At 39.9% G+C, this 25615-nt stretch overlaps 1 protein-coding gene across 1 annotated transcript in view; it reads left to right on the top strand.

Annotated features, from left to right (window-relative positions):
- The window catches only part of PCSK2 (proprotein convertase subtilisin/kexin type 2), a 186380-nt gene that overhangs the window by 86100 nt on the left and 74665 nt on the right, over positions 1-25615 (top strand). The window contains exons 3-5 of the mRNA XM_090051083.1: positions 2242-2355; positions 3837-3945; positions 6889-6926. Of these exons, the coding sequence (XP_089907209.1) occupies positions 2242-2355; positions 3837-3945; positions 6889-6926 (261 nt within the window). The remainder of the gene's footprint in view (positions 1-2241; positions 2356-3836; positions 3946-6888; positions 6927-25615) is intronic.

The following is a 25615-nucleotide window of genomic DNA, read 5'->3' as shown; positions in this document are numbered from 1 at the left end:
AAAAGTCTTGCAAATGAGTTAATAATAATTCGTAAACTTTTTTTTGTAAGAACTATAGGTTATAGGTTCTTGTTCTTTGCCAGTTTTTTCTACGCCTTTCTGGTGCTCATAATTTTTAAGCTTTTCCTTGTAAGCATGGGAAACCTAGAAAGCATAAGAAAGCCTAGATCCTTAGGATTTTTTTAATGAAAACTGTTATCCTCATAAAGTTTTAAATCTTTTAAGATGGGCCTTTAAGAAATATACCAAAAATCATGATAAAAACAAATACTCAATGTTGCTGTATACTAAACAAAAGAAATTTCAGATCCAATATTGAATTTTCTCTCTTACATCCTTTTTTAGAAACTTCTTAAGCATTCTGCTTCAGCAGTTTCACCTAGCAGACAGTTCCTCAAGTTAATTATGTATGGTGTAAGATATTTCCTTTTAGTAGCTTAAAAGTGCAACCCAGGTTTTAATGCTTATCCTTCCTGGTCTAATGGGGGATGAGTGGAGCACTCCATTTCTAGACTGTTGTATAATGGTCTCATTCTGTTCCAATACAGCCTTCCTCTTTGACTCATCATTTGGGGTATTGTGTGTTTTCATTGACACACAGAAGGAATAGTCACTGAAATAGGGAAGGGAGAGCCAGTTCTTGCTCTGGAATATTTTCCTGGGGCCACACCATCTGCAGTAATTTACACTAGTTGAGTATCTGATGCTGGTTCTGCCATCATGAGAACAGGAGTCTCCCACCACATATTGCTGCACAGAAGTTCATTATGACTTGACATTAATACCAGATCCCCAAAGGTACATGTGCACCAAATGCCCATTGATTTAAATGGGAACTCAGTGACTAAACACCTTTATGGATCTGGGCCTTAATGTCTAGTTGTATACTTCAAAAAATTATTTATCTCTTTCATGTTTGTGACTTGATCTGTTCTATTTAAACATAATATTTTCATATATTCCAACCTCAATGACAATTTTAGCTGCTTCTTACAGCTAATCTTTCTTGGCATTATATGCATTTTACTACAAGATATTTACTATAACAAAGTTCATAACGATTGATTCCTTACTAATAAAACAATGAGAACTTCAACTATACAGATGGTGGCCCATAAATCATGTAATATTTATTTGGTAACAATGTCTTTTGGAAGAAAGCTGTTACAAACTGTGTGTCTCATTCAATGCAGAAAACAGGGACTGACTTTGGAAATGTATTGTTTAAAAGTCTAAAAAAATGAAAGATAAGGTTAGTTCACCCCCATGTAATCCAAAATCGTATAATCCATGACCTACTGATCCTCAGTCAGGGTGCTGCGGCACCCTGGGGTCCCTTAAGGTCCTTTTAAAGGTGCCACATTGCCAAACATTGTTAGCACTGCTAAGTATGCAAGCATGAGTCAAAAGATAAACCCAGAAATTTCAAATATAATTCATACTGTTAAAAACAGCTTGAACTGCTTTGGTAGTTGTGGCTGCATCCAGATGAGCATGGGCATTTGGTTCCCTGGGGACAAGTGGAAGCGGTGCACTTTGCACTGCAGCTACTTGTCCTCAGAGAATGCACGTGCCGTGCATGCTTTGGTGCACGGCAAATAACCCCCGGGGCAGTAGGGGAGACTGGGGCTAGAACTGTGCTGACCCCAGCAGCCTTACCTGGGGTCTGTCCTGGGACCTCCCGGGCCTGCAGCAGTGGTAATCCTGCTGAGCAGAGCCTGGCTGGCCGCTGCAGTGTGGCTCCAGGTGGCTCCACACCACTTTTCAGTGGCATGCACTTGCCCATGAGTGTGCTTCTCTCCTTTTTCTTTTCATGGGTTTTTTTGACCCCTGGCTATCCAGAAAAAAAACCCAGCAGCTCTACATATGGGCAGCATACCATTTCAATGTGGAGGACACCTGAGTGTGTGGTATGTGGTGCTGCAGATGTGTTTGCAGCACCACATACTATATGGTTGCACTCGTCTGGATGTGCCCTGTAATATCTTTACTACAGAAGAATTGCTTTAGTATTTTCTGTTGTCAAAAACCAAGAGAAAACTAAGAACTGGCATTTTACGAGGGGTGCATTGATTCTAGAAAGGTCAAGACCCACTGCTTGTAACCTTATGTTAGGAGGGCTAAACTATGAAGAACTATGAAAAGGACTTAATTTTTTTGCTAAGAAAAAACAATATAGCAGAAACAAAACTCTCTGATATTAAAAATGTTGTGTTAATATTGTCAAAATTGCTATTCCAGGTTAAGAAGGCTGTGCAGCAAGAAGGCTTTAACAGAAAAAAGCGAGGCTATAGAGATATCAATGAAATCAACATTAACATGAACGATCCTTTATTTACAAAACAGTGGTACCTGGTAAGCAATTCAATTTTAGTTCTTAAGTGATATCTTGGATAATAATAAATAACCAATTTACTTCCATGTTATTCCTTCTTGTTTCATTGTTCTGTGAGCATGTCCTCCAGATTTCTCATTAGAACTTCGAAATTATTCCAAGAGACTCCTAATAAATTCTGGGACTTGACTTTGGCCCAGTGAAATCAAAAGAAGGACTTGATGGGCTATGAAACAAAGTTATAACTTGGTGTCATGTGAGAACTTGTGCAGTGCAGACATGATTACTAAAGCTGCTTATGTACGTACCCATCAAATCTCCATGTTGTGTCTTAAGGAGCTTCCTGTCATATAGAATAGGACAAATATCTCACTATGGAATCATAGTACTGTGTTATGCTGAACTCATTTGAAAAATTCTGCAGGGAGAAGGGACACACTCTTGCAAAAAAAATTCATTTTGGGTTTCAAAAAAGCTACATTTTGGCCCAAACTGTAAAAGTAAAACAAAAAAGTCAATTTTGGCATGTAGCCAAGGTGATTTTGGAGATGCCACAGGGTCTGCATGCATATCCTTTGGCTGAAGTGTTGTCCTTTTGAAATGTTTTACAGCCAGAAACATTTTAAATGGTACATCTGCCACCTTTAATGTTGGTTTAAGAAGATGACTTGTTGGGCTACCCAGCTCTCCTGCAATCATATCCCTCACTCTTACATTCTTTTTGGTATTGTGGCCACATCTACATGAGACACTGATGGTGTAACTGTTACTGCACAGTCATTTAGTACTTGTATGCACATATGTATACACAGTTACTAAATGACTATGGAATAATTGGAGTTACAGTGCAGTAGCATTGCCCAACAGCTTTTAGGTGATGCTAATGCACAGTAGCTCATTACTACTGTGCAGTAGTGTCACATCATGCTTTGTGCCACACAACGCTACTGCACGCTAGTAATGAGCTACTGCGCAGTCAGTATCTCATGTAGATGCAGCCTGTGAGAATGTATTTGAATTTGAATATATCTGAGAATATATTTAAGATAAGCCTGTTTACTCCATCATCAGACCAACAAGGTGATATCTAAGCTCCTTATCTGAGGTCCCTGATCCAACAAAGGAATTAAACATGTTTATTTTTAAGGTTAGGAGTGCTTCATTTGGACTTGTAGATAAGTGCATTTCATTTAGACTTGTAGATAAGTGCATTTTTGGAATGGAACCTAAGCCTAGTCCTGATTTCAGTGAAAATTCTGCCCATGCTTGTAAGATCAGGTCCTAAGTAAGGATTATACTTTATGCTTGTTCTTAATTCTTCCACTGTTGTGAATTCTCCTGCTTCTGAGTTTATTGTTCTATTTTCCATTTTATACTAATGTGAGATATATTTCGCTAGTGTATATACACACTCGGTAGAAGTGTAGAAGTTCAGTGACTGTAGAAATTTGACTATGCATAGGATAAATAAGGATTTTCTACTTTCCACTTGATGTATTAGATCAACACTGGTCAAGCAGATGGGACTCCTGGACTTGATCTTAATGTAGCTGAAGCCTGGGAGCTGGGATATACAGGGAAAGGAGTTACTATAGGAATTATGGATGATGGTAAGTGAAGATTCCAAGGTGTATAAAATAATCTGATAACTAAAATAGTTTTCTTCATGTATTCTAATGAATAATAATAATAAAGTATGTCAGATTGATGACCATGGCAATAATGTTTACCAGCCTCTTTAAAGTCCTTTCATTCTACAAGGAAAGATGTTTTAAGTGTAGTATTGCACAATAGCCACTGAAGTGCCAATGCCTGTACCTATAAAAGTAACCCCTAATTGTCACACACAGTTTTTTGTAGGAATCAATCCAAAGGCCATTAAACCAATAGGACTTGCTGTCATCAGCTTCAGTGGGAATTGGCTTGGAAGTTTATTGCCTCGCAGAGAATAGATATGAGAGCATTTTTCCTGGTTAATGTATTTTCAAAGTGTACACGGGGCTGAAATAATTTAACACTTCCCTGGTGAATGCCCATAGGGAACTGCATATTATATAAATTAATAGTTTAGGGCTAGGTGTAAGGGATACAGAAGATACAATCCATGGTTGAAAACACAGCTGTGCTTTGCGCGGATTTGTTAGATTTTCCAAGTACAAGAAGTCCATAGAATTCTTTCTTCAGTTTTTTGCTACCTAAATTTTGTAGTATGCTTTCCATAGTGACTGAATAGTGCTAAAAATAATAAAAAAATGAAGCCAGCTGTAATTTTCAGGAATCTATTGAGATCTGTCCTTGTTCTAGTCTGTCACCCTCCTGTTAAAAATTGAAATGAGGTTGCTGGGTAAATAGTTAACCAGGCTGCCTTGTGGTACGTGAATGAGACAGTATGTGAATTGTTTTAAACCTAGTGTCTCATTTTAGTTAGTCCAACATGGCAGAAATTACACCTTCAGTGACTAGGCACAATATTTACTAGGATGACAATGAGGTGATTGAAGTTCAGGCCAAATTAGGCTGGGAGGTAGGGGGGAACTGGTTCATTGGATGAAGCATTTAGAGTGGAGTGTGGCAGGAGAGTTGGCTCTGTACATTGACTAGTGCTCTGTGGGCATGTCTACACAAGACATTTACTGCAGAGCTGCCTATTTAGCTCCACAGTAAAGTGTCCATATTTACATGTGCAGTCCTATTAGGCCACAGTAAGCGAATTCACTTGTAAGTACAAGTACTAGCCTGTGGTATGGTTCCTTAGCACAAAAGCAATATAAGTGTAGATGCTGCTGGGACTGACTGGGGTAAGAACATGCTTCAGGATGGGGGCTGCCTGCTAGCTAGTTCTGCAGTGAAGCATCCTTGTGCCCCAGCCAGCTCCTCTGCAGCATGTTGAGCCAGGTTGGAGCAGCCCTGGGCTGGCAGGGTAACCCCCCTGGCCTCCTGCCAGCTGGGGCTGCTCTGACCTGGCTCAACATGCTGGGGTCCCAGATGCAGTTGTAAATCTAATACCCAGGAGGAATAAACTATGGTGTGCTATGCGCCAGAGTTTATTGCTTTGCATTAATGTAATGTGTAGACATGCCCTGTGACTATACCAACATACCCCTTGCAGACATTTTCACCTACTTTACATATGTGAAGCAAATGTTACATAAAGTCAGTTCTGAACTCATAAACAGGAAAAACTGTTCCTGGGCTTATCCAGTTGAAAAACAGAAATGTTCTGTTTGACTTCCATATCCAGTAAAGGCTAATTGAACACAAGTCAAATTCCAGTAGTCAGAATAAACTGTTTGAAAACCAAGAATTGTTCACATTGTCTGGTAAATAATTTCCTAGGTGAATACATAATAGAATATTCTCAAATGCTCAGGGAGCTGTCTACTGTTGAAATATAGATGAATGCTATTGAGCAAATTATTTCTAATGAATTATTTGTTTTGCTCGTCGTTATTTCTAGTAACTCTTGAGCTACTCAGTGAATCTCTCTTTGAATTGATTTTGAATCTGCACAGTGCTCCTAGTATTGGGAGACCCTGTATCCAGGTGGCTTCTTATTGGGATTATAAAGCTGGAGGTGCAGAGGTCCCCCTACACACAGCTATCCACAGGAATCACAGGACCCAAAACACTAAATAGAAGAAGTAACACATAAGATCAACAGTGTGTGCAGAGCAACCACATATTTTTCACTCTTGTAGTGTTACGTCCAGGTCACATTAAAAAATATCCATGATCTTTCTTTGATTTGTAGGGGATTGCTGGCTTGTGAACAGATTTAAAAGCAAACAGATGAATTTCATATATCATATTTTGGTATTTTTGCAAGTGTTACACACAAATCTAGTGTTAACCTCAGCAAGTACCATGATATACTCAGGAGGCTAATTGTTCAGTCTTCCGAGAATGCTCTGAGATTTTGTAACCAGTCTGATCTATCATTAAAAACTTCCCAGAATGGACATTCACAGGAATAGACCTGCTTGCCCCAGTAATTTCCTCATTTCTAATATAGGTGATTTTCTGCCTTCTTAATTTGCCTTTGCAGTTTCCATTTGCAATGATATTCTTTTCTTATACCCGACACTGTTGTATAGTACCATTTTACACTATTAGGGTATGTACAGAAGTTGCTTTTAGATCAACCTAACTATAGAATCAAAATAGGTATAGTGATGTTTTGGGGAGCCTTTCAGATGAAAGTTATTATGTGGATGTAAAATGTTACTACAGCTTCTGCTTCTCAATATATATGATCCCATTTACAAACTAGGCTCTTAAATTTTGTGGCTCAGTTCTACTTCTGGTTATTCAAATTGCCACTTTGACATATTCTATTAAGACCTCCTGAATTGGTCTGCAGCAGAAATGATACCCTAATTTAAAAGCCTACTTTTGAAAATTGATGTTTTATTCAGACAAGCCTTGAGATCAGCATTATTCCTCACTGTCATTTCCTATAGTAGCAGTTGAAAATTTTTGTGTTTGGTGATCATTATGAACATTTTTTTGAAACTCTTAACCTTTGGGTTGTATGTTTCATTGTCTTATTACAGGAATTGATTATCTTCATCCTGATCTTGCCTCAAATTATGTAAGTATACACTGACCTTTTCTGGAAAATGTGAAGTCCCTATTGGTTTTGTTTTATTTTTCTTACAAAATAATTATGCAAGATTTGAAATATTAGCATGATTGAGCTACTGATCTTGCAGGTGATAAAGTGGGACCTTGCAAATTGCTGGCCAGGATCTTTTGGTGCAGGGGATGAACTAGTGACAAGACAGAGGAATGGTGGTTGCCTTGCTTTAAAAAGGCTGCAGTTGGCAATATTAGATTTAAAGCAGAAATGAGCAACCTGGGAATTGGCTCTAAATCTTGCTGTTAAAATATAAAGTTCCATCTGTCATGTGGAGAATAGCAGTGCTGCAGGCTGAGGAGACTGGTCTGTTGTTTGCTTACAACAGCTGGACCATGTGTTAGACCTTGCAATTAGGGCTGTATGAAACAGCACTGTTTTGTTTTGACTTCTGTTTTGCCATTTTGAAGGGACAGTGTTTTGTTTTGCTGTTTCAAAGCACTATTCTGTTTCATTTCGTCAAAATTGCTTCGCTGTTTCAATGCTGTGTCAATGTGTTTTGATGTTTCACTCATAGGCTATAATGGGGAATCATGAAAATGCATATAACTTTATCATTTCTTGCCTGATTCAAATAAAAACAGCAGAAAAGATAGCCCCTGCTGAAGATACAAAGCCTGTAGAGTTTCAAGGAGATAGGTGGAGGGGTTTTTGGGAAACTTCATGTCCAACTGTTCAGAGCAAAACTCATGTCACTAGTAAGTGTGAAGGCACACAGGACTGAAAACTGCAGGTAGCCCCTGCTGAGGCCAAGAAGCCTGTCAAGTTTCAAGGAGACAGATGCAGGGGTTTCTGGGAAACTGGATGTCAAACTGTTCAGAGCAAAACTCATGTCACTTGTAAGTGTGAAGGCATAGAGAAAGTCCATTTCAAACAATGCTTTTTATGCTGTTTTTCTGCCCCTCTTCCCCCACACAAGCACTGGGATTGGAAGGGGCCTCAGGGAAGGATCACAGTCATTGGTCAGCTGCACAGTCAATATCAGAACAGTCCTTCCCCCCTTGTCTCTTTCCCATGCCTTAGTTTCTCTTTAGCTGCAAGGAAGCCTGGCTTCAAAACTCGAAATGTTTCAAAACTTTCAAAACTGTTTCAAAGCCTTTTGTTTTGTTTTGATTTCACTGTTTTGAGCTTGAAATACATCATAACAGCTTTGAAACAAAGCACCCATCGAAATGTCATGCAGTCCTACTTGCAATGTGCAGACACTGCATGCTTCATTTACAACAGGTGCTTTAATTAAGAGCATACACAGACCTGAACAGTGAGACACTGTACGGTGTCAAATGATTGTTTCTTCAAATGTAGCTTTGATTTGCCTTTGCTTTATTTTCATCTCTATTCCCATTATCCTCTTATTTTTAACTGTTTATTTGCATCTGCTGACACCCTCAGCTGCCACTACCTAGGTTTTATGTTTTCCATGTGAAATGATTCCTGTGGTAACAGGTTATTTATGGTACAGTGGGGTGCAGAGAGCTGAAACTGATGGTGCTTCTGTAGTTTATAAGTAGTAAGTATGATTTCTATAGAAATCAAACTGTTTTGGTTGCAGCTATGGAAGCTGATGACCAACAGTAGGCTACAAGGTGGATTGCTATGGAGCCAGCCATGGGAGGAGACCAGGCAAAGGAAATCATATGTTCAGCTGGAACACAGATTTTAATTTGCATAGTTTTCATAGACATTAGGGGTCCAGCCCCTTGCCCAAAGGGCAGTCAGTCAGCTGGGGTTAAATGATGCCAGCAAGATGGCATCCATTTTTGATCAATCGCTGTTCCCCAGTAGAAAAATGCTGTGTTGGAGAATTACCCAGCATACCCAAAATTACCCAACATATTGTAGCTTTGCTGAGCAACTTCAAGAAGTGCTTGGCATCCTCTTTTTCCATTAGACAAAAACTAGTGCTGTGCTTCTTGTTGGAATTACTTCTATTACAACGAGGTCTTTCTTGCTGCTTTTTGTAACACTATAAGCTGTGGCTTCAAATTTTATGAATTTAAGGATCCTGACAGCAAAAGTGAAACAAACTTGATTTATAAGTGTAATTAAATGCAAAAAAGCAACAAAGAAAACTACAATACACTGCTCAGATGCACTGGCTTAATAAGACACAGAAAGGAGAATTGTACATTTACTCTTGCAGAGGAGTCTTGTCCTTCCCCCTTTTAAAAGAGTTTCAAAATCCATCACACTTTGTAGAATATTAGGCACACGTAGAAGTTAAAATCTTGTTATCACTGAATCAATAGCAAAGCTTCCACAGGCCGTGACAGAACCAGGATTTCATTCCAAATACAGAAAACTAGGAGATACACATATACAAGTACTTAGAAAATAGGTTAACAAAGAAGACGGTCATTTTCACACTTTATTCATCTACTCAATGACTTGATTACAAGTAATTAAATCCTGTTCTTTAACTACAATATTCACATTTCAGAGGAATGACTTGGTAGGATATTTATTTAAACTGAAATAATTTACACAAAGGCAATCTTTATTTTGGATGGGCAAGCTGTATCTAGAACTAGGTGATTAGTATATGGTTGTTTTTGTTGCTGATTAAACTAGTGGCATAATCATTTCTGGATAAAAGGTTCAAAGAAAAACCTGGCTCTGAAAACGTAAGTTCTGAATTGACTCCACATACATACAGTGTGTTCTGAAGTCAAATAGGAATAATTCTTTTGACATCTGTGGACCTTGAATCAGGTCTGCAATGTATTCTGGACCTAAAGGTTAATGTGTATCAGTGATGCTGTGTTTTCTTTCATATGGGCAGTAGTATTACAGTTCTTTCTCTGATGGATTAACACTGTCAGGCTTAGAAGAAATGTGTTGAAAAGTGATATTTGAATATAGAGAGAAAATATTTAGGAGGTATTTGTAAGAGTAAGGAGTAACATGGAAGCAGTCACATACACCATAATGTGAGGGGGGAAGAAGTGAGAGAGTTAGGTAGGATTGGTATGGACCACAAAGAGAATATGAGAAGTTGTGGGCAGATTGGTTAGGGCCTTATTGGTTGACAGATGTGGAGAGAGGTACAAAGCCTTTCAGATGACTGATTTCAATGTGAAGAGCCAAATATAGTCAACAGAAGAGCAACACTGTCCAAGCACAGGCTAAAATAAGATAATTTCAAGCATGATATTTTGCATAGACTGTAGGAGAACAAACTAAGAAATCAGAGAAGGGAAGATGTTGTAGGACAATTCAAGATAAAGGATTTTATCAGAGTGAGATGGGGGGGAAAGGATTATAGAGATGCTATGGAAGGGGAACAAGCAGGGTTATGTGCCAAATTTGAGAGCGGACAGAAGAGAGAGATGAGATGAAAAAAGGATAGAGATGATGAGTTTGGGTAACAGAGAAGAGAGGATTTGTCAGCAGTGATGGAGAAGAGAACAAGAAGTCTGATAGGAAAGACAAAAATGAAAAAAGGCACAGTCCTTGTCTGATAAAACTGCACTCTAATAAGTTGAAGGAAGCTTAGCCCAGTTTAAAACAAGAATCTAAGAATATGAAGGGTAAATGGAAATAAACCATTTTGTTTCAGAGGTATTGCTCTGCTTCCAATAGCAACATAATCAAATCAGGTGGCATCTATATTGCTAATCCATGGATCTAAAATTTACTTTAATTGCAATCTGTACTACACAGCACAGTAATATTCCAGTTCACACTAATAATTGTATTTAAGGCAAGTAACATAAAAGTAAATGTAAATGCTATCATCTGGAGCAAAACATGCTTTATCTGAAAATTCGGTTTATTTTTTCACTGAGTGGGTGGAAACAATAAGCACATAACAAAGAAGATTATTTGATTTAAGATGAGTTTAAAAGAAAGATTGTGAACACATTGGAGGATGGGGGCATAATTCAGAAGGATCTTGACAGATTGGAAAGCTGGGTTGGAGCTAACAAGATGAAATTCAGTACTGACAAATGCAAGGTGCTACATGTGAGGAAGAATGATACAAATAAAAAATGTGTGACATATGGCTAGATGGCCACACTGTGGAGAAGGACCTGGGAGTCTTGGTAGATCACAGATGCAATACAAGTCTGCAGTGTGATGCAGTTGCACAAAAGGCAAATGTGCTTTTGGGGATGCGTCAATAAAAGCATTAAGTGTAAGACATGGGAGATAATAGTACCTCTCTACCCAACACTGGTTAAGCCTCATCTGAAGTACAGCATGCAGTTTTGGGCTCCACATTTCAAAAAAGGCATGAAGTTAGAACGGGTCCAGAGGCAAGTGACAAAAATGATACAGGGCTTGGAAGGCAAATTATAGGAGGAGAGGTTGAAGAATGTTCAGTTGGGGAAAAAGCATTTAAGAGGGGATATGACAGCAATCTTCAAATATTTGACAGGCTTCCATAAAGAAGAGAGAAGCACCTTTATTCTCTTGCAGCAGAGAGTAGAACATGGACTAATGGCTTGAAGTTGCCACAAAGTAGGTTTAGATTGAATATCAGGAAAAACTCTGTCATTGTCAAAATGGGGGGGGAGGAGTTGGGGGCGGGGAAGGCAGTAGAATAGGCTGCCTTGGATAGTTGTGGACTCTTTGTTGGAAGTGTTGGACCTCCTCGAGAAGAGGTTGAACAGGCATTGGTCAGGATGATCTAGGCGTAGCTGTTCCTATGTTCTAGTATGGCTTTTTCTGATTGCTTCTAGGCTTTGCTGTTTGTTGCAGGGGGCCAGGGGGGAATTCATTTTCCATGCAGCCCTTCCCTTCCCCCCTTGCCCCGCCATGCTGCTACATGTGTTCTTAAAGTTTCTTCAGATGTATTGGGTGTTGGCTGCTGCCAAGGCTGGGGGATTTTGACTGGAGTGTGCCCATGCTCCTGGTGGGATTTAAACCCTCTAGTCAGGGTCAGCCCAATCCCCATATTTAGGGGCTGGAAGGAATTTTATCCCATGGTCATGTTGGTATGGACTGTGGGTATGTTGACTTCCTCCATAGCAGGAGGCATGGCAATCTTCTTGGGATCTGTTGAGTGTACATTAACAACGTTTCCATCAGCAGGACTTTGGCTGCTGTGGTCCCATGCTTTACCTGTGACAGGTTAGAGTGTTGTGTCTTGTGTTGGGTCAGTGTTGCCTATATAGTTTTGCTGATAGGTTAGACAATAGATTTGTAGCAGATAGTTTGGTTAGGGAAGATCCTGCCTCAGACAGGGGGTTGGTCTGGATGACCTCTCAAGGTCCCTTCAACTCTACTTCTCTAAGATTCTATGAATTTAAGACCACATATACATCTAAAAAACAGGATTAAATCACTCTGGCAGGATCAGATCACTCACTCTATTGGGCCTACACAGCACCAATAGTCACTTGTTTGTTAATCTTGTGAGTTCTTACAAGCTAGCTCACAGAGTTTCATGTGACAGTATATCATTTGCACAGTAAGGTAGCTCTTGGTCATGGTGAGATGTATATCCCTGGGAGAAATACAGAACATTTTAGCCTGCCATATAAAATCAAGGAAGGTTATTCTTAAGGGGAAAGATCTTTTTAGAGAGAAAGGTTTTGCATCATTTCCTAAGTATGGTCAGGCCCTGGCATTCTCTGATCTCTTAAGGATGTAAAAAAATCCTTTGGTAATTGCCCACCCCCAATACATGTCCACACAAAACAGTGTTGAGCAAGAAGGAAAAGTCATGTCACCCAAGTGAGTTGCTAAACTAACTCATAAGACAGGGTTCAAAAAAAGAACCCTGCTCATACCCTAAATGATGGGGCTACCCCTTACCTTGTAAACATTGGCTTTGTATCATTTCCCTTAATATCAGTGGAGTCATGCCAGTTTATACCAGCTGAGTATGTGTTTATAAATGAGGAAGAGGGGGTAATTAGTCAAAGGCTGCATAGTGTGCTTCAGTGATTGTGATGGAGACAGTGGGAATATGTTTTTCACAATTAAGCATTCACATGATAACTCCCCCAGAAGCAACAAATCATTTAATCATATTTTGACATTATTTCTACTTTGTTGGCACTGTCAGAGAAATGCTTTCACTCCCTACTCCGTATGATTTTTGTTAAGGTTATGCAAGACCTGCACTTTTGGGCCAAGGCCTAGAGCAAGGTAGGGTTGAATGCAAGCCCTAGTGACATAAGGGACCTTGGATAACAGGTTGGCAAAGGGAAGAAGGAAAAAGTCATCAAAGAAGGAACAGACTGGTGCAATGAAATTCAGAATTGTATGCTTATGACAGTAAAAATGCTACTGGTATGGATATCGTAATTAGACAGCCACACAATATAACAAATGTATCTCTACTACTTGTATGGCTTTCAAGTCATTAATATTTCACTTGGAGCATGAATATTGTATGTGAAATTTTGGTTTGAATCATCATTATTTCTATTCTCCATAGTATCTTTTTTTACCTTTAACTAAACCCTTACTGTTTATCTTGACATTAAAAGGAATAGTTACAGGTGTGTCCCCAGTGATACTTTCTGCTTTCATCATTTCATAAAAGTGATTGCACCATTTTTAAGTGAGAATGGAAGAAATTATTTCAACTGTCTCAAGGCTAAATGTAGGTATAAACCATATTCCCTGTGGGCGAAAAACTGCAGACAACAACCTGCTGTGGAAATTCTCTCCTACGAAAGAAGCAAGTTTGTGCTTCTGTTGCTTAACTTCAAATGCTGTTTGCCAGTAATAGCACTCTGCAGAAACAAAATTCACAATAAATATTTCTTCACATTGATTTCTTCATATCTGCATTCTTCAATCATTTCTTAGCTGGAATCTCCATGTCATTTTTATGCTTTCCATTTCAGGTTAGCTTCATGCGTAGGAAGGGATAGGATCAGGTCGCGCCGAGTTCAGTTTTTAAAGTCAAAGATACACTAGATTGCTGTAGTAGGGTCATGGTATTGCTACAGTTATGATGTTCCAGGGAATATATGTACAATATAAAGAGGTTAACAATGAGAGCAGAAAGATTGTAATGAACTATAAAATCATTGGTATTTAGTCATTAATTTTTAATGAACAAAAATTCATAGCTATACTGAACACAGACCTCTGCTGACCCTTTGTACTTTGCAGGTAATGATGGCATTAGTCTTTTGCATAACTAGGTTTGTCTATTTCAACTGCCTTTGACTTGGTTTATCTTTTGGATATGGGGACACACGTATTTGGAGCTTTTTCCGAAGGGAACCTTTCAAAAGGCAGCGTTTGTTACACTCTCGTTGTTATGTGTATTTGTACTTTGAGTACCGAAATACTCAAAACAACCTTCATTGACTTTCAATACATGGATGACTGTGCCATCCTTGCTCACACTGAAGAAAACCCTCAGTCTGCACTGGATTTCTTCAGAGAAGCCCACCAAACCTTTGTCCCCTCTCTGAACTTCTAGAAGACTGAAGTGCTCTATCAGTCCATGAATATGACCCCCCTCACCAGGTTACTATCAAGAGAACGACCCTGGGGATTGTAAAGCACTTCCCCTACCACACTAGCTACCTCTCTTAGAGAGTGAACACTGATGAAGAGATCTTGCACAGGATCCATTGTGCATGTGCTTCCTTTGGGAAATTGCTTTAGCATGTATGTATTCATCACGATCTTCAGAAAGACAACAAGATCCAGGTCTACAGTGTTACCCCCCACTCCCCTCTACAGATGTGAAATGTGGGTGACCTACCACTGTCTTCCCTAGAGCTGGGAGAGGCATCTCCCACTGTGTCCTCAGAAAGTCCTTTACATCAAATGGAGAGAACACCACACAAACACCAGGATCCTTGCTAAAGCATTAAGTTGGTGATCTTCAAGCACCAACTTCTCTGAACCAGACGTTGTGTTCAGATGTCCAACACTTGACTCCCAAAACAAGTGTTCTATTCCCAGCTTAGTAGTGGTCTGAGGTTTTGTGGTGGTCAGAGGAAATGCTACAAGGACATGTTGAGGGCATACCTTAAAAAATGGATGCTGACATCAAGAGCTGCAAGAGAAATGAGGAACAATAGAAATGTAGCAAAAGCACTTAATCTAAGCACTGGATATGCTTAAGTTTGATTTGGGTCAAATTGACCTGAAGTTCAATTTCTTTTTCAAATTTCTCAAAATAAAAATCAAACTTGTCATATTTTATTTTCCCTGGGGGAGACTTTAATTTTGTGGGAATTGCATTGGGCTTAGGATCAAAGGAAACTCAGGATCATTTGCTCCTGCATCCTTAAAAGGGTCTCATTAAAATATAGACAACTTATTTTCCCTTCAAATCCCCACCCCACCAGTTTTCTGAGTTTGTTAAATTCTGCTTTTCTGAAATCCATTGTCCTTATTTGTCTGCACTCTTTCCTTCTGCCCCTTAGGATCCTGAACTCTTTCATTTTTCATTGTCACCAAGTTACTTTCCACCTTCACATTCTCAATCAATTCTTTCCTGTTTGTGAGCCATAAGTCAAGATGAACTCACCGCCTAGTTGGCCCCTACCATCTACACAAAAAAGTTATCCCCAACACACTTCAGGAATTTGCTGGACTGCTTTGCCTTCTTGAAATATTTCCAGGAGAATGGTCTTGACCAGCTCCAGTCTAGATAAAGGCAGAGGTACATAAAGCCAAGGGTAAGAGAGAGACAGAGAATTCAGGGGGTATGAGGAAAAGGAATATGAGAGCAGAGAGATGGGTAAGGGTTAAGCGGTACAGGACCTTAAAAGCACTGAAACTTGCTGTGTGAGGGGGAAAAACAGCCACAGTCAGAGCAGAGACTAAGGGCATTACTTTTTCAGCTGCATTTTTACTAACTAAAAAGAAAGAGAAGCAGGAATCCATGATTTGACACATGAGCCACAGTTCAGAATAGAAATGATCAGGGTGTGGACAACTGTTTTGACTTGTGGGACTGAGAAGGATTCTGAATGAGGCAGTATGTCACATCCTTTTCTTTCAAATACGTAATGCTTTTAAATAGCTATTGTAGAAAATGATTAAACAACAAGTTAACGAATATACTGAGTCTCTGTATGTTACTTAAGTACCTTCCCTGGGGAAAAGGCTGCTTCTCCTTCAGGAACAAGCATTTATGAGAGAAGAATTGCAAAACTGTGCTTTCCTTTAAGGCTGATCAACTGCAACAGCTTCCTGTATTAGTTTCTCAAAGCCTTTCCATATGCACAAAGATTAATTTTCTGTTCATGCACTGAACAGCTGGCCTTTCCTGTACAGCTGGGTATAATGGGTATAGTTACTTGCTTTCCAAAAGTCAGGGAGCTATGACAAAGCTGGAATTTTCCATCCTGCAAAATGAACGCAGAGACACTCTTTGATATAGGATCAGTGTTTTCTTCCAATCCTTGGAAACCCTGTAGAGGCTGAGCCATCAGGAAATTATTATTTTTTCCCCCATAATGAGAACTTTTAATTAAGTAGTGATAATTAAAATACGAAGCCTAATGTTCTCTCTGGTTTGCTTTCAGTTCAGACTATACATCCAGAGCCAGTGATTTTCAGGGGAAACTTCTCCAAGACAGATGATCTGTGAGAAAGAGAAGCGAGGTATATAATACAACATATAGGAGATGGTTGTTAAAAGAAGAGAACAGCAGCTGCAGGCTTTGTATTCATAATTTTCAGTAAATTGCTTGAGGAAAAGCCTGCGTGAGAGAATGGGGGATGGGAGGTTTGGTTGACAAGAGGACAGAAAGAAGGAGATAAATTCATTCTTACCTCACAATGGTTATGGTTCTAGTACACCTGCATTGAGCCAGTTCCTCAGCAGCATGTAATACACCTGGGACAATGGACAACTAAACTAGTTCAGGCTCTGACCCACTTACCAATTCATAGCAGCAAAAATGTGATGAGAATCTGGTCTGGTTCTGGTTTGGTAGAAGGTAATTAGACTCAAAACAGAAAAAAAAATCAGATCACTAGTTAAAAAAAAAAGATATGATTAGAGAATGCAAATGTGAAGCTGACTGCTAGCCCAGGTGTCTGAGAGACCTGTTTTGTCTAGAACTGTGTGAACCTGAATGCACATTAAAAAAAGCCAAATCACATGGCAGGAAAAAAAGCTGGGGTGACTGGTTATGGCCATATTTACCCCTTCTCTTCTTTCCCCCAAATTTACCACCTTATACTAATTTTACTTACACCTGTGTGCAAAAAACCCACAACACAACTGAAGTCAGTATAGGTGAGCATGGTTTCTCTCTCTCTCAGCACTAACTTGAACTTTGTTTTTTTAACATGATCCTTCCATACTATTTTTTTGTGATATAGACCCATAGGAAATATCTTGACAGCTTTAATTTTATTACATTTAGGAACACTCCCCCTGACTGGGTATTTGACTGTGTTAAGAATGAGGCAGGGTTCTAAGGATGTAGTCCTGTGTCGAAGTTTTCAGTGATCCAACATTTCTCATTTGAATGTGCAGGGCATGTCAATTTCTGCGTTTTTCTTGCTCTAGTAGGCCATGGCCCCAAACACAAGGCAGTCAAGTAAGTGTCTCTCTCAACCTTTAGTTCTTTACTACCAGCTCACATAATACAAAGTCCCTCACTGGGAGGCAAGCATGACTATAGTGTTGGAGTAATTATAAGCAGTGAAGCAGGGAATATTCTACCACTGCTCTGATTTGCAATTTCCATTGCTTGCTATTGGAATAAACTTGCCACTGAGTATATTTTTAACTCATGAAAGATGTAAAGAATATCATATTTACTCGAATCCATCATGAGGTTTCCCCCCCCTCCCCCAGTTAGCATGGGGAAAGAAAGGCTCAGCATAGATCTGATTACTGGCCCAGAGCAGGTGGCGGCTTAGCTCTGGCTTCAACCCTGGGTGAGGAGCAGGTTGGGGTATGGTCTCTTGCCCTCTGTTGCTGCTTTCCCTGCCACAGCAGTGTTGGGGGTGGGGGTAGAGAGGAGTGGGAACAGGACAGATGAATTTAATATGACCTTCCACTAATTAGATATTTTACATGGAAAATATAACACATTTATAAATCTCCATGTATAAAATCTGATAACTGGGAAGGGAGGTTGTCTTAAATCTGAAGTTATCTTGGATTTGAGTAAGGATGGCATTATGAGCAATAAATTATATACAATAATATATTAAATGAGACTGGGCAAGAGGAGAAAAGAGATCTTGAATAACACTTTTTTTGTTTCTTTCTCCATGATAAACCCTTTAGTATGTCTAAACCTACCTTTTCTGTAGCCAACCATGGACATAACTCTGCTGATATACCAATATAAATCAAGACTGAGTATATTTAAGACACTGTGCCAGATACTAGCATAGCTTCCCTGAAGTGACTAAAACTGAGGATTTGGTGCAATGAAAGTGTAAGCTTAGGTGTAATCACTATCAAGCTATATAATTATCCAACACCACAAGCCAATCATTCAGTAGTTTAAATAAAAACTCCTTTGAATTATCCACCATAAAGCTAAACACAGCCTGATTTTGTCCATACAGTAAACCAAAAGCCTTCCGGTGCACTATTTTTAGGTAAAAGAACAAGTCTTTTTGTGTTAAGGTAATAGAATGTCATTTGTTTGTCCCTGTAGGAAGGTAATACTATAGCTGGCATATAGCAGTCTGAGCAATATTTAGATACTTTTCTTTCTGCTTAATTTTATTATGGAATCACTCCATGTTGTCAAATGGGCTGCCTTCTCCTGTGCCCTCCAGCATGGTTGCAGGGCCATTTGGATTCTGTTGGATCCTCAATATTTCTGGTGTTTGATGAGAATCCCACAATTATTTTATGGTGAGAAAATCCTACTCCTGAGTAAGCAATCAGTTGGAAACCCCATGAAACCCTTGCACAATTCCCAGCTCATTGAAGCATTTTCCACATTGGATCATGAGTACAGTCAAAGACAGTTTACAAAAGAACCACCTAAGGGTTGAATCCTGCACCATCTGAGTGAAGTCAATGACTAAATTTCCATTTACTTCTGGAGGAACAGATTGCTTTGGTGGGATTTTCAGCTCACCCTGAGGGAAGCAGGTGTCCATTTCCCATTGAAACTTTAAGGGTTTTGGACACCTCATTTACCTTGGTCTCATTAGAATACTTTAGCCATATCACTGAAGGGTAATAAGTTTAAATATATTTTTAATGGGAAATTCTACATGCTGGTCATTAGAATCACTACTCACTAGCTAACTCTTGCTTTCAATGATGAAATAACATTTCCATAATCAGAAAATAAAGTATAGGGTGAAACTGTTTTGGATGGCTTGAAGCATTACTAATTGGATTTTAGATTGTTTGGTTTCTCTTGGGTTTTTGTTTTTGTTTTGTCCTCTAGTAATAGGTTTTCTCAAATAAATACTGGTATAGCAATTAAACACCATCATCAACAGAAATATTAAGAGGAATTGCCTGTACATCTTCAATACAAGAACTCTTTTAAATAGGCACTCAGGGGGTATGTATTTTTGCCTATTTAGTCTGGTCTGTGGCTCTGGGAGACTACAGATCACCAATTTAGTTGGCACACAGCTGTATACTGAAGTATGGCAAAATGTTGTGAACTTACTGGAATTTACACTAAATGCTGTATATAGTATGTGTCCTTTTTAAAGAAAAACTATTCAGTCCTGCACCATTCTGCAAACTCCACTGTAGGCGAGGCGTAAAATGTGTTTTAAGATCTCATGATTGGAGTATTTGGTATGTTTCTGACAGGGTCTCTGCTAGGCTGCCAGAAATCCCAGCAATGAAAAGACCTTTTCTTCAAGAAGCTGATGTGGGACAAACTGGCTAAATTCCCCTTCATCCAGGTAGATAGATGGATCAGGGTTGAAATACCAGGTTGATCAATACCTTAATAGTAGGAACAGACAACATCCTCTGTGCCTAGTAATGGGGAAACTGCCCTTGGTATTCTAGTGATAAGCTAATTATTTCAATAATTCAGACTCATTCCTGATTTCAGTATGTTGAAGAAATGGAAATTTCACCCAGGTAAAATTGAGGAAGCTGTAAAGAGAATCAAACCTTTTGTATTGGATTAAGCAAAAAATGAAGTGCATTTTACATTGTTCAAGATTTGTTTCCAAGGTTCATTCCTTCAAGAGAGTCTGTTTTCTCTATTCCACCTTGTCCTGAACAGGGGCAAGGAAGAATAGAAAATAACATTTCTCCTCAGGTAAGGCTGGCCAGCTACATAGAAGTCTCTGCCTCTTTTGGAGCATGAAGACTTTGTTTGCTAGAGTGTCTCTGAGCATATCTTATAATGGAAAATGTTCCTCATCCTGGAAAAACACATCTGTTGTCCCAGTAAACAGAAGTGTTTTCTCCAGGACACCTGTTTTTGCAGGTGTCAGTTATTGTGTATTGTGTCATGGTTATGACAACTATGAAGTTCTTCTTTTCTGTCTCATTAGCAACTTAATATGTGCGCAACTAATGAGATAGAAAATGGAAGTTGTGACACTATGAAGGTGGCTATGAAGTTACATTTTAATCATAAATGCTCTCAGAACTTTTTAGCTTTAAATCCATTAAAAAAATGAATAGTTAGAAATGGCAGAGGACTGTCTTTTATGTCTTCTGCATAACAGTAGGAGTCTAGTCTTTATCAATCCTACTTCATGTGTCTGGAAGCATAAAACAAAGCTGGCCCAACATAAAAACCTGCTACTTACAAGGAGGATGGGATTGTCTCAAATGGTATATTTTCCCAGGAATACACAGCTGTGCTTGCAGCTGAAACCAAAATTATTTCTTTCAGCAAAAACTAGAGTTCTAACTGCATCGGTGAAATATAGATGTTAGCACAATCTGAGAGAGACTGTTCCCGAATCACTTGGCTCTTTCAGGAGTTGGAGCGATAGACCAGATATTCAGCTGGTGTTCATTAGCATTGTTCCATTGATTGTAACATTTCTAATGGAGCTCTAATGATTCATACCAGCATAAGATTTGCCATAAAATATTTTCAATATACAATGTAAACCACTCAGGATCAGGCAGGTACCTAGATATCACCACTGCTGTTAACAAATATCCTGAAAACATTGGTGCACACAAAATGTTTTCATCCCTCTTCCCTATTGCATCCATATGATAAGAAGATTGAAATTAAATGTGTGTTTTAAAAGAAAAAGAAGAAATGTAGCTCAGCACAAAGAATGCTAATTTTGTAAGCTAAAGGCCACAGAATGTGTGTGTCTTGTTCATTGTGTCTTGTTCATTTTTTCCCCAATAATCCATGTACTTCATTAATCAACTGCAGGCTGAGGAAACACAAGGTTGCTTGCCCTTTTAATCATTACCCAGTGTTATTCATTTTCACTGGAGGCTTCTCCCATGGAGCACAGGTTAACTATAGATTGTTATAATGAGAAGTGCATGTGTGAAAAAGTGCAGATAAGGGTATTATTGCTTCATCTCTGGGCAAACACTTTGTTGGGTGAGTTTTTATTAGACTCTATTTTTGCAGAATACCTTGATTTTCAATATGACTTCAAAAATAATAAAGGAGAGATGCTCAAACTTGATCTTTACCATATCTAAAGGGAGACATAGCACTGGAGGGGGGGGTGTTGTTTCCAGTTTGTATCTATCTCTGCTGACTAATTTTAATTCAGTCTTTGATAGCACTTATCTGGAGTTTTACATTCCAATAATATTCTGCTAGCAAATTCTATCTCTGCTAAATCACAGTTTTCAGGAGAAAAATCTGATCTTTCCATAGTAGGGTTGGAAGGTTGTTGCATTGTAGCTGCAATGGTGCAGAAAATACTGTATGTAAGATTATTTTTGGTGGCATCTTTTATTGGTCCAACTGTATAGTTGGGAGAGATTTTAGACAAGCTTTTAGGCACAAAGTGCCCTTCTTCATATCTGCCAGAAGAATGGCACAAAAAGGCACTTTGTGCCTTAAAGCTTTCTAACAAGCCAGTTGGTCCAATAAAAGTTACCCCCCCCAGAAAAAAAAATCTTACTTTTTGCTGTTTTGTTTCCAAATATTTTCAGTTTCCTTACTAACTATTTGGAGGAGGAAAGGCTGATCACAAGCACCCAGCATGGTTAAGAATAAATCATGTAAAACAAACTTGATCTCCTTCTTTGACAAAGTAACTACTTGACTGGATGGAGGGAAGGCTGTGGGCATAATATGTCTGGCTTCAGCAAGGCTTCTGACACATAACTATCTCAAAATCAGAGAAATGTGGACTGGACAAAACTAGTATAAGATGGGTAGATATCTGGCACAATAGCCACAAGCGAAGGGTAATTATAAATCCATGGATCCATATAACAGTGGCAGGAGGCTTTGAATGGAACCCCACAAGGGTCTGTCCTGAGCCCAGTGTTGTTCAGTGTGTATCTTAGGGACCTGCTACATGTTCAGATTAAAGCTGGATAAAAACCAGCTGTAGAGTTGTTACACATTTTCACGAACTAACTTTATAGCAGGTGGCCTTTTCTGTAGCTGGATTTTTATTATTATTATTATTATTTTACTATGTAATAATTACTTTGCATGTGTGGTTGATCTAAACCTATTGTACAATTAATAATCAGTTAAGCATATGACAGTTACTTTGCATGTGTGGCTGGTCTTACTTTTCACATGTGGCTGGTCTAAATTTATTAAACAATTAACCAGTTGTAATGTGTAGCATGGGCCTTAATGATTTGGATGCTGGCATAGAAAGATTCTTGAGCAAGTTTGCAGATGGCACAAAACTGAGAAGGACTGCAAACATGGGGGAACACAGTTCAGAAGGATCTTGGCAGATTGGAAGGTTGGACTAGAGCTAACAGGATGAAATTCAGCACTGACCGATGCAAGGTGCAACACCTCAGGAAGAAGTCACAAATACAAATAAAAAAACAAAATGGGTCATGAATGCTGCATGCCCCCAGAGGCTGGGGGGGCATGGTGACTGCCTGCAGGCGGTGGTGGTGGTGTCAGCAAGTGGTGTTGGTGGTGAAGGGGGAGTGGGTGGTGAGTGACAACTGCCTGCAGGCACTGCTGGGAAGGTCAGCAGTGCTTTTTTCAGGGGGTGCAATGCCAAGCTCAGGGGGTGCATGTGCACCCATGTGCACTCCCTACATGTCACCAATGAAATAGGTGACACCTGCCTGGGTGGCAGCACTACAGAAAAAGAATCTGTGAGTCTTGCTCAATCACAGACTCAATATGAGTCTGCAGTGTGATACAGCTGCACAAAAAGTGAATGCAGTTTTGGGATGCATCTGTAGAAGCAAGATACAGAAGTTGAGGTGACAGTGCATCTCTGCTTGTCACCAGTTATGCCTCATCTGGAGTACTGTGTGTAGTTTTGGGCTCCAAATTTTAAAAAGGAAGTGGAGAAGTTAGAGACAGTCCAGAAGTGGGCAACAAAAATGATAAAAGGCTTAGAAGGCAAGTCATAGGGGGAGAGGTTGAAGAAAGTTAGGTGTGTTCAGCTTCTAGAAAAAGTGCTTAGGAGGAGACATGATAGCAGTCTTCAAATCCCTGAAGGGCTGACATAAAGAGGAGCCAAAACACTTTTTCTCCCTTGCAGCAGAGAATAGGACATGGACCAACAGCTTGAAATTGCAGCAAAGTAGGTTTAGATTGGATATCAGGAAAAACTAAAACTTCTTCAATGTTAGAGCAGTGAGGCAGTGGAATAGATTGCTAGTAAAGCTGTGGACTTTCTATCATTGGAGGTGCTCAAGAAGTAGTCAGACAGGCATTGGATAGGGATGATCTAAGAGTAGCTATTCCTATGTTTTACTATGGGCATTCCTATGTGTCTGAACTTTGCTAATTGCCTTATGGGCTCAGGAGGGAATTTTCCCCGATCTTGCTACTATACGTATCAGGGTTTGGGGTTTTTTTGTGGTTTTTGTTTTTTAAAAAGCCTTCCCTAGAAGGGACTAGATGTTGGGTGCCACTAAGGCTGAGGGTTTTGGCTGGGATGTGCCAATACTCCTGGTAGGACTTAAACCTGGAGGCTGCTGGTTAGATGTCTTGCCCCTTTGCTTAGGCTCTGGCTGATCATCACCATGTTTGGGGTTAGGAAGGAATTTCACCCCATTTGTATGGAGTATGGGGGGTTTTGCCTTGTTTTGTAGTGGGGGGAATGGCCATCTTCCTGGAATTTATCAAGAATATTTTAACAACCTTTACAGCAGCAGGCTGTTGGCCACTGGGCATCTATATACGCCTGACACATTCTCTGACGTGCTAATTAGCACACGTTGGAGCAGACTCGGTTAATTAGCATGCTTTAGCTGCCTCAGCATTATGTGTATTCAGCGTTACATTCTTCAAAATGGAGGCAGAGGCACTTTATCTAAAGCTTGTTGAATGAACTTTAAAGTGCTTCCACTGCCATTTTGAAACATGGGAAACTGAATACACAAGACGCTGCGGGCGCTTTAATTAGAGAGGCTCCTGAGAGCCACTGTAATTAAAGCACTTCCCCCTCTCCACCCCAGACATGTAAAAAGATGCCCTATGGCCCTCCTGCTTCACCTGTGGCAGTTGAGGGTGTTGTGTTTTGTGTCGGATCAAGGTTGACTGTGTAGTTTTGGTAATAGGTTAGACAATGGATTTGTATAGTTTCATAGGTTCCTAGTTGTTAGGGTTGTAAGGGACCTCAATAGATCATTGAGTTTGACCCTCTGCCCTGTGCAGGAAAGAGTGCTGGGGTCAGATGCCCCAGCCAGGTGCTTGTCCAGTTTCCTCTTGAAGACCCCAGGGTGGGGGAGAGCACCGCCTCCCTTGGAAGCCCGTTCCAGATTCTGGCACCCTTACCATAAAGAAGTTCTTTCTGATGTCCAACCTCAATCTGCTCTCTGTCAGTTTGTGGCTGTTGTTCCGGGTTATTCCGAGGGGTGCCCTGGTAAACACAGCATCTCCAGTTTCTTGCTGCTCCACCCCTGATGAATTTGTAAATGGCCACAAGAACCCTTCTCAGCCTTCTCTTGTGGAGGCTGAAGAAATCCAGGTCCCTCAGTCTCTCCTGATAGGGCCTTACCTGCAGGCCCCTAACCATATGAGTGGCTCTCCTCTGGATCCTCTCAAGGTTATCCACAGCCCTCTTGAAGTGCAGCGCCCAGAGCTGGATGCAGTACTCCAGCTATGGCCTGACCAATGCCACATAGAGGAGAAGTATCACCTTCCTGGACCTGTTTATGATGTCCCTGTTAATGCATGATAGAGAACAATTAGCTTTACTGATCACTTTGTCACATTGATGGCTCTTATTCATCTTGGAGTCAACTGTGAGTCTGAGATCTCTTTCTGCTGCTGTGCTGCTGAGACGGTTAACCCCTAGCCTATAGGTGTGTTGGTGATTCCTTCTCTGAAGATGTAGCACTTTGCACTTGTCTTTGTTGAACTGCATCTTATTCTTTTCTGCCCACTTTTCCAACCTGTCCAGGTCTGCCTGAATTTGATCCCTTCCCACTCTGTTTGTTAACTTTACCCCATAATTTTGTGTCATCTGCAATGGTTTGGATAGGGATGATCCTGCTTCAGGCAGGGGGTTGGACTAGATGACCTCTCAAGGTCCTTTCCAGGCTTACTTTAAGCTCATTGGCACTTGAATCCGTTGCCAAATTGGTCAACAGTAATATCAAGTCTGATTAATGCAATTTTGAAGCTCTTGCTCAGTCAAGAAATGGCATC

Source organism: Crocodylus siamensis, chromosome 1, assembly GCF_052110815.1.
Source record: "Crocodylus siamensis isolate JL-2025a chromosome 1, ASM5211081v1, whole genome shotgun sequence".
In the NCBI taxonomy this organism is placed as follows: Eukaryota; Metazoa; Chordata; order Crocodylia; family Crocodylidae; genus Crocodylus; species Crocodylus siamensis.
Note: the sequence above shows the minus strand (reverse complement) of the source record. Positions and strands in the feature narration are given on the sequence as shown.